The sequence below is a fragment of the Centruroides sculpturatus genome, unplaced genomic scaffold, assembly GCF_000671375.1.
Source record: "Centruroides sculpturatus isolate CEXI.00-Female unplaced genomic scaffold, Cexi_2.0 scaffold220, whole genome shotgun sequence".
NCBI classification, from domain to species: domain Eukaryota; kingdom Metazoa; phylum Arthropoda; class Arachnida; order Scorpiones; family Buthidae; genus Centruroides; species Centruroides sculpturatus.
In genome coordinates this window covers 786502-796676 of record NW_019384540.1, presented here as the reverse complement: position 1 = coordinate 796676, position 10175 = coordinate 786502, and the positions used below count along the sequence as shown (strand labels likewise).

At 28.9% G+C, this 10175-nt stretch overlaps 1 protein-coding gene across 1 annotated transcript in view; it reads left to right on the top strand.

The window, feature by feature from the left end:
• Positions 1–381: 381 nt before the first annotated feature.
• LOC111623362 (hexosaminidase D-like) overlaps positions 382–10175 on the top strand; it is a 29362-nt gene continuing 19568 nt past the window's right edge. Inside the window, exons 1-3 of the mRNA XM_023365911.1 lie at positions 382–445; positions 7209–7276; positions 9316–9370. Coding sequence (XP_023221679.1) covers positions 7239–7276; positions 9316–9370 — 93 coding nt within the window. The 5' untranslated portion in view covers positions 382–445; positions 7209–7238. The remainder of the gene's footprint in view (positions 446–7208; positions 7277–9315; positions 9371–10175) is intronic.

Genomic DNA, 10175 nt, shown 5'->3' with positions numbered 1-10175 from the left:
CAACTTCAGTATTTAGCGGTTTTACCCCTTCGGCCACTAGCGAACTCCCGAAATGAGAAAATTTTAGGAACTGGTTGCGTGACCGGCTGAATTTCATCTCTAATTTAAATCTTAATGAAACCCTTTTATTTAAAACTCAGACTAAGCATTCGTCGTCTGCTCCGACGCAATTTGCATGACTTAATTTGATGGAAGAACGGCACGCTTTCACGTCGCCATATTTGAACATTAAAATCGATTACATAGAATTCTAAACAGAAAAGTTATTGTAAAAATACATTTTAATGAATTAAATAATTTTTATCTTTTTTAATGTCATTTTTATTTGCATATTAATGTATGCATAATAAACAAATTTAGTTTTATTTTTAAATCTGTAAATGCATTTTGTAGAGTTGGCAACGTCAGTTGTATGAACACAATCAGAAGAAATCGTTAAAACAAGGTATGGTGGTTTATGTACTCTGCATGCTTTATTTAATCAAAAATTAAATATAGAACGATTTATTTAATGTTTTCGAATATGAAATAATAAAATATATTTGATATTTATATTTTCATTACTTTAAGATTGTATACTAAACTAAGGGAAAGGGCCTTTAGATAATTATGATTAGTAGGGGTTACTTTTAGGTAAATTGTACATATGTAAATATAATATATCGATTTAAAAGTAACTTCTACCCAAAAGTGCCAATAGATTGATCATTTGATATTGAACTTTCATTAAATTTTTGAATGTTTATATATTTAAATGCTGTTTACAGTTATTTAAACAGTATTTACAAAACAAGAAAAGTGTTTATGCAGATATTGTATGTAATATATTGTATATATACATGTTTATAAGTATATTGTGGATTAGATGTGTCATATAATTTAATTAAGCTTATCATATATCATCTTTCAGGACCACAGCCGTAAGAGTTAAGGGGGTCTTTTTAGCAAACCCGTTATGGGTTCGGCCATGCCTGCAATCGAGCGGTGAGGGACGGGGCCTCGACGTATCCGGATGGACCACCCTCTGAAAAATTCTTGGGGTTTTTTGAATTGATCCCGGGTCCTCGGGAGTGGTAGGATGAAACCTTAACTGCTTGGCTTTCTGGCTGTCAAATATCATTGTGGCATACTGATGGCGAATTAATTGACTAGATCTAATAGTATGGCAATGCTTCCTGTGTGTGTAATAATGCTTTGATATAAATACAAGAAAATACTGATTAAATGTCCTAGAAGTAACTTCCACCAGTATAGTTTAATATTTTAATGCTGAATTTGAATTGACACTTGCCACTCTATTTGTCTCTTTTCTAATGAATATCTATAGATCTTAATATCAATAATTATCTTAACCAATTGTCTGTTATGGTCTTGATAACCCAAAATAACAATTGACTTTATTAGTTCTTCATGTTCATTGTTCTCTTTAACTTTCTGTTAAATTTCAGCCATAAAATGTGGTATTAGCTGTAATGCATAACATAATTATAGAAAAACAGATAAGTAAAACTGAATACTTCCTTGTTTCAATTTTACTTATTAAAACAATAACTATTGTTTCAATTTTACTATACAGTATCAGACCAAATATCTGACAAGCTTGAGACTGGAAGTGATCTGAATTTTTGGATTTTCTGGATGTGGGCTAAATGTATACTTAATTAAAATATAAAATTAAGAACAAAATTGTATTTAACTGATAAAAATTAATGCATGGCCTGTTTGATTATTATTAATCCTCTTAAAATATAGAATACTCTGTGTAGTATAATATTTAGAATGAAAATTAAACAAAGAAAACAACGTAACAGAAGTAGCATCGTGCAACATGTATGCCACGACAAAATCAAAACAAAGCAGCCGAGTCGTGAATTACAACTGGGATATAACCTGCCAAATTCAAAACTAGTCAGTTTTTCTGGTAATTCTGTATCTTTGGAAGCCAGTTAATTGGTCCGTTACTATATTTGAACTAGTATTTGAGTGAGCAAGATCGATTGGTTGGTAGTAGTCTGAATGTCGTGTAATTATTTTTGCACCCAGGTAACCTATTTAAAAGATTGTATACAACATAAAAAATCAAATCATAAATGAGCAAAATGGTTTAAATTATAGAAATTGTTTACTAATCTTATTAGCTGCTATATTATTAATATTTAAAATAAGATGTTTTATTATATAAAAGTACTTTATCCTTGTTGTTATATGACTTTGATAAAAAGAAAAGAAGCAGTTGTTTTTATTTATTATTCATTAATAAATTTTGTAATTAATTGCAAAAAGTATCAATTTATTACATTTGTTTCTTAATAAGTTTCTAATTTTTATAAAATATTAGAAAACTGTAAGAAAATTAGTTAGAAATTAATTCCTTTTTTTTTTTTTTTTTGATTACACAATTGAAATTATTAAAATGATAAATGCTACAAATTAATTTACAGTTATAAGTTTTACGTAGAATATTTTTAAAAATAAAATTGTAAAAGCTAGCATATAATTTAAAAAAATTATAGTGTGATTATGATTTAAACAGTCTGATTTTAAAATAATAAAACCTTATAATGTTTTATTCTAGGTGTAAAAATTAATTCATTGGATACATTTGTACAAGTTTAAAAACCTGTGTACAAAGTTAGTCTCTAGCTATAGTAATGAAAACGGTACTTGTGTGTTATTTACGTCAAAATATAAATAATACGCAAGTGCCGTTCGCTCGTTCACTAAATAAGTTGTTAAAATGTACAGTATTTGTATAGGTATTGTACAAATACACTTCAATTGTAACATTCAGTTGATTTTTAGTACAGTATTAGTTTTTGTTTCAATTGATTATTAAATTTTGGTGGTTAAAGGTTGAGGAGGTCGTGTGTCATGTCCAGAGTTGCACTGAACTTAATGAACATTTTACTCATTATTAGCATTTACAGTTTTTTTTATAAAACTTGTCTCTAACTTCAAAATTAAGATTTATTATTATTAAATTGCAAAAAGAATATAAAAAATTTTTTTAAATCTTGTAACATATGGTACCCCACACAATTTTAACTTTCTAAGAAAGTTATGCAACTCTCTACTAGTTTTGAATTAAATTGAATTGGAAAAAATATATTTGAAATATTGGAATAATATATGGAATAATCCAATATTGGAAATATATATATTTATTTTTCCAATATTTTACTTGTTTGATATAAATCACATGATTTTCTGATCAATAAATCTCATTTTTTTATAGAATTTATATCAGTTTTAAGCTTTTATAACTCCATTTAATGAGTTTTTTAAATTATTGAAGTTTTATTTTATGATTTAAATCATTTCTTAAATTGTTCATTCATGTAGAATTTATTAAATATGATAAATTTCCTTATATCTGTAGCATGTTCAGCAAATTGTCATTTAATATTTAAAGTTTTTTTTTCCATCAATGTTTTCTAAGAAATTCTAGATTTTTACATCTTTTTTATAGAACTCAGTGAACAAACAAGCCATCCATTATTACTAATATTTGATATCTGAAAATATCTTATGAAGTAGTATTAACTCTTGCAAATGGTAAACACTACTCAGTAAAATGTTAGTTTCAGCGTTGAATTAATGTTTAATTTAATAAATGTTGCGTTAACGTTTGACTGATTTTTGTGGAATTTTCAAAACTAGATAAGAGTTAAAATAAAATAAAAATGCATCTAAAATTTAGAAAGAATAATTTAAAATGGTAGAGGAATGATATATTTAATGATATATTTGGAAAGTGAATTGGGAGTTCTATTTAATATTTAATGAGTACTGTAATTTTTATATATTTACATCAAAATTTAATAATTTTAATATTAATTTAATTTAAATCCGTGTTGTATATCCACGTCAGAATTTAATAATTAATTATCATTAAAATTTTATATTAGTTTGAAAAATTGTCTTTCCGAGATTGATCCATAAAAATGTTGAAGTCTTTCATGAATTATATATTCGCCACTCTTTTCTACTTGTAGCTAAGCTGCGAAACTGTTAGAAAATGTGAAAAATATTCACAATTGCAGAAATACTATTTATTCAGTTCTAAGCTGTCTTCATCCTTTTTCTTTCTGTATTTATAAAGAGTAATAATCTTGGTTTGAGTATTCATCCTTTCAATATGTTTCTACCAATAGAATTATTTAAAGTTTATACTAGGTACTGTTAGTTTCTAGTAGTTTAACAGTTGATTTTCTTTCTGTATGCAGAGGGGAGTCAAAAAATATTGCACAATATTTCATTATATTAGAACAGAAATGGGTGAACTTCAAACTCTATAATTCTTCTGTGTAGTCCCGTTGCTCATCAATTGTGACTTGCCACTGTTTTGGGAGGTCTGCTATTTTGTCTGCTCTTCATTTTCATCAAGCTCCTGGATGTTCTGGGTAACAGCAGCGTATAGTGTGGCTATGCACATAAAATAAAAATGGGACGATCATCGAGACACCATACATTGATCTACAACAGAATCACATGAACTTCAACAAGTGTTGCATGAATCTCTGTCAGTGTTTTTTTATATAAGGAATGATTGTGATCAACTCCTGGGATTCTCTGGACTAAACAATTAAATTTTAATCTTTTTAATTAATTAATTAATTAATTATTGTATATTTATATTTCAATACATTTATGCAATGAATTTAAAAACTGTATTTAAATTGAAAAGTTTTATTATAACAAATGCATTTGTAAATTATTGATCGAAATGGCAGAAAAATTTTCTTTTGACAAATTGCAGCTTGAAAGTAATGAGTATATTGACCAAATTTGAATATGTGATGATTGCCTTAAAGCCAAATGATTTGTGTTTCAAAACAGAGGCCAATAGAGACATGGGATTGTTTATAAAATAGAATGAACTTAGAGGAAAGTCATAAATTGAATTGAATTAAAACTTTCTAAAAAATGTATGAATGTTTTTGTCAGAAAGTAACAACTTTAAGCTATTGTTCTGCATTGCATAGTAAAGTCCTTACACACTGACTTGTGAGCGATGCATAAGTCACACAGTAAGGAATGCAGCACAAAGATAGGAAAATGAGAAATACGCATTTTACCGTGTATGCTTGAAATGCAAATTAGCATTTTATGCAATCTTTTCTTGTTATTTGTGCATGTAGGATGTCTTTTTACTAAATGAGTTCTTACTAAATGACTGTTACAGAACCATGTAATAGTACATGCTCTGTAATAGACATTTTTCTCGTATCATGTATCGTTTTCAAGACTGGAGTGTTAACTTCTCTATTTTACCAATATAGATGCCTTAAGCAACATTGTCTTGAAGCACATAGTCACTTTACTATAACTATATGTCACATTCGTAATTGTATCTTTGTCAGTTACAAGGGTAAACTATAGCTTTGTCAGTTATGAGGGTATGAAAGACTTTACTATTGCACCCTGTATATCCACACAGTTTGGAAGTTACATTTAGATGAGGTGTTAGTTTTGGCCATAGTAGCTATGGTCTAAAGTTCTTTCAATATCCTTTTGCTTGTTGATTTCTGACAAATGCAAACAATTTGTCCCTTGAATCATTCTGATTTTATAGATAGATTGAATACATACTTGCTGCAATCTGGGTTGATAGCGATCCTTTGTTAGTGTTAGGCAAGTATTTAAAAAGTTATCAGTCTTTTGGGTTTGATTATTTCTCTAAAGTAACAGTCAGCAACCGGTGGTCCAGGACCATTGATGGTCCGCAAGAAAATTTGGGTGGTCCATGGAGAAATTTGAACATTGATCAACTAAAGGTTACGTGAAGTATTATGAAAGAAATGCAAAATGCTTAGTTGCTTTTTTCACTCATTGGGATTTTTTATTCAAATCTAAAACCAAAAACGACATGACTGTTATCAATAAATAATGAACAATAAACAATATTGTGAGTGCAATCGTTGTCCTTCGTGGAAAAGCGCTAAGAATCCATAAACTTGTTTCAAACAAGCAGCAATGAACTTTAGGCTTGCGTTAATTTTTTATAATTAAACATGCAAATTTCATGTTAATATAGTAAAATTGAACTTAAGATATTTATTCTACAGATTTTGTATCATTTAAAAAAATTCATGATAGTGGTGCGCGGGATTCAAAATTGTGACTTTAGTGGTCCGTGAGGTCAGAAAGTTTGCCGACTGCTGCTCTAAAGGGTAAGCTTTTCCTGCCTACAAATATAGCCCGTCCAAGGCTGTAACACAGAAGGATGACTAAACTGGCAAAGTATGAATTTTTTTCTATGTTTATTTCTTAGAGTCACTGCTGTTAAAGAACTCTAGTAACCAGTTGCATAACTTGCCTGGCAAACAGATTTAAAATTGCGGTGGCACCATCTGTTATAAAAAGTTTTTTAATACCATATTATTACTTATTATAAAAGTGGCAAAAAGTTAGCTTTGAGGGTTTTATAAAAAATTGTAAATGCTAATAACAAGTAAAATATTAAGTCTGACTCCACTCGAGATGGGGGACATGATCCCCTTTATTTTCCCACCCCCTTGACCTTTAACCAGAAAAATTTAATAGCATTGACCCCTTAATACACAAACCAAATGGCTTTTTCAGCGCATCAACGATTACAAAATCAAAATATCGAAAATACCCACATCCTGCAGTATTAAATATTCAGCAAAGATTTAATTCATTTTTGTAGAAGTAAAAGTAAACAAGCATATCCATCTGATTAGTGTGAAAATTTGCTTTTATCTTTAAAAATCAAGATTACTTATTGTGATGTGGTCACAACACCAGCTGCAATTTTAATTTATATATAAATAAATAATATCTAGCCTCAATTTTTATCTTTCTAACTCTGAAAACTTAATGCAATTGAATTTTAGAAATTTATACTTCAGTAAATATAAAAACATTTAAATGATTAAATTCAAGTGTTTACAGATGCACCTCTTAATGATAGACCACGTATTTGGCAGAGGTCCCATAAGATTATAATGGAGACGAAAAATTGGTAATCACCCATATCTTTTCTACATTCAGATACATATGTAAACTGTACACGTGATGAATATTTCAGTAATAGACTGTACCGTGTAAGTTTGATTAACAAAGGGACTTAATGACAAATTTCACCGAGCGTATCCCATCATTAAGGGGCACATAACTGTATTTTAGATCAGATAAATAAAATAAATTAAAATTTAAACTAAAATTTCATTAATTCTTTACAGGGCTGATTGGACATTTTTATTAAGATCAGAATGTGTTCGATCGATCTCGCCTCTCCAAATTTTGCTAAGTAAGTAATTTGTTTTAAATTATTGAAATTAATATAAAAAATGCAAGATTAGTATTATAAGTCTGTTTGAAAATACAAAGTTTGCATTCTGTATACAGTCAAACCTTGATGTAGTATCTTTCTAAATAGTACCGCCCTCATAAAGTATCGATGAATAATTGTGGCACTTGATGGAAAAACTACGCATCTGCAAAACTATAAAAACCCGTCTACACCCAAACAGATTGTTTAAAAAATTTTGACAATTACAAACCTCTGACCACACCGACCTTTCATTAGCAGCTATTTAGCTGTCATATAAAAAAATCAGCAATAAAAATGTCCCAAACACAATATTTGGCAACTCCTTTTGTGTCCCGCCAGAGCCATTGAAAGGGTCGCAAGCTTGTTGAACTGCCAAGATTGGGCATGATTCAAAAATGTTACATATAAAGTTTCTGGTGATTTACTGCTTGCTACCAGACACGCCAATCTTCCAGGTGGGCTAGATAGTGACTGCCCAACTAATTGGTAGTGGTGAATGATACCTTTAGTTCAAACAAACTGGTTACAATGACAACATCATTACTTATCATTACGTTACTTTGAAACCTATAAACATGCTGAAATTTAATACAAATTCTTGTTTGGTTAATTTAAAAATAGCAATTGAATAAATTGTACTTAAATAATTTATTATTTACTGTATTTACTGGGTATAAGACGATCTCGCGTATAGGACGAGGTGTGACTTAAGAGATCAAAATAAAGAAAATTAGATTTATTAATACAATTCTAATTTTAATTCGTTTAATCACAAAATATTATCAAATGCATGTATTAAGGCAAACATGATTGTTTACCTTAATACGTGATGAATGGAAAACAAAACCAAAACATTATAGTGAGTGTGACTGGAAAAAGTTTATTTTTAATGATTCAGAATGTGCTAATATTCATTAAAAATAACAGTTTAACTAATATAAAATAACTACATTTATAATCATTGCTAAGTGATTTGTATTTCATTAATGTTTTTATAAATAACGAGAAACTATTTTCTGCGAACGAATGAGATGCAACACAGTTTTTAATTGATGGATGTAGGATTAAACCAATAAACAAAGGGGTGTGTGTCTTAATTTGTTTACAGTAGGTGCCAACTTATGATAAATAGACTGTAGACCTATAATGTCAGCATGAAGTATACACGGTTCACAGAAATTATTGCAAAAACACAAAGAATCCTTTGTTCGTGCATATAGGACGACCTAGGTTTTTGAAGCAATGAAATAATTGAATGAATAAAAACCTCATCTTATATGCAAGTAATATGGTAATTAATTATTTTGTTATTAGTTGCCTCGGTGTAACTTGTAAGTCACTAATTACATGAACCAGGAGCTAGATTCACAAACACCTCGTATCGTAACTTATGAGGACATTCATTGTAAGTTGCCAGATGCAAAAAGTCTTGTATTTGCAATGCACATTGTAAGCTACAATATTGTAAAAAGTCTCGTAACTACTACGATATCGAAGAGCTCTCGTAAGTCTAGGTCTAAGTGGTTGAGTATTTGGTTCTATTGATAGATAATCAATTCTAACGTGTTTTTCTTATTATTTCTTGTAAACTTTTCTGATTTGAAATAAAATGCTACCTTTGCTTAGACCACAGGTTAAATACCACGTGCAGTGAGGAAATTCGAAAAGAAATGTTTTCCTATTAACTCTATTAAAACAGAGGTGGTTGCTAGTGATATCATAAGACACACTCTCATTACCAATTCCTGTTTTATCATAAGTGCTGTGATTTGTTTTGTGAATATGAAGTATAAACCATTGTTAGTTTCTAATAACTTTACAATATTGGAGAGATACTATGTTGTATCTTACGAGATGTTCATGAATCTGGGTTCAGATCTGTATCGTTTGCATAATTGGATACAGCAAATTAGGACTTTTACAGCTAAACCAATTACTAAATTTGGAGTTATTTTGGTATATGTATAGTAATTTATTTGAATGAATTAGTGTTTATATATTTTCTTATTTTATAGATTAATTCACTTAGATTTAAAAGGAGCAGCTCCAAAATTATCTTACTGTGAACAGGTAGGTATTTTAATAGAATAATAGTATTTATTTCATTAATAAAATGTATTTAATGATCATAAATATATTTTTCTATAGAGTAAGTACTCTATAGAAAATGATGATTAATTAAAACATGAAGTACTAGATAATGTATTTCATGTTTTAATTGTATTTCATGAATTCTAATTTACTGTTTACATTGATTATAACAGTAATTTTCTTTATATTAAAAACAAAATGTTCGTACCCACCGAAATTGTAACCGACACTTTACAAAGAAGCAGTGTGTAAATAGGTCACACCAGGTCACCTATAGGGTTACAATTCTTTCCTCAAAAGGACCACTGGTAGAACATACTCTGTGGACTTGGCATGAATTCATGCAAAGGGTTAACAAAGAGGAAGGAAGGACTTTGCATGTGGATAGAAAACACAAAAAAACTTTACTTTTGACTTGGACTTGGAGTCGATGAGACAGCTGTTAGTTTGCTCCCATAGAAACTATTCTTTAAATTTGATTTTTGAAAAATAACCTTTGGTTATATATAGAATACAGATATAAAAACTAAATCTGTATATCATTTTTTATTTTATCTGTGTATATATATTGAAAGCAAATTCTTCCGTCACTGCCACACAAAAATAATGTAAATTTAAAAATTAATTTTATTTGCAATTTGGAAATTTCAAAACAACTTTTACAGTTTTTAAAATGTTTTAATTTTCCATTTTATTTAATTTTATTTTTGCTTTCAGTGTAAAGGCCAGAGTTTTAATTATGTTATTAATTTTTAGATTTAGTTTTTATAATTAATTTTAATAA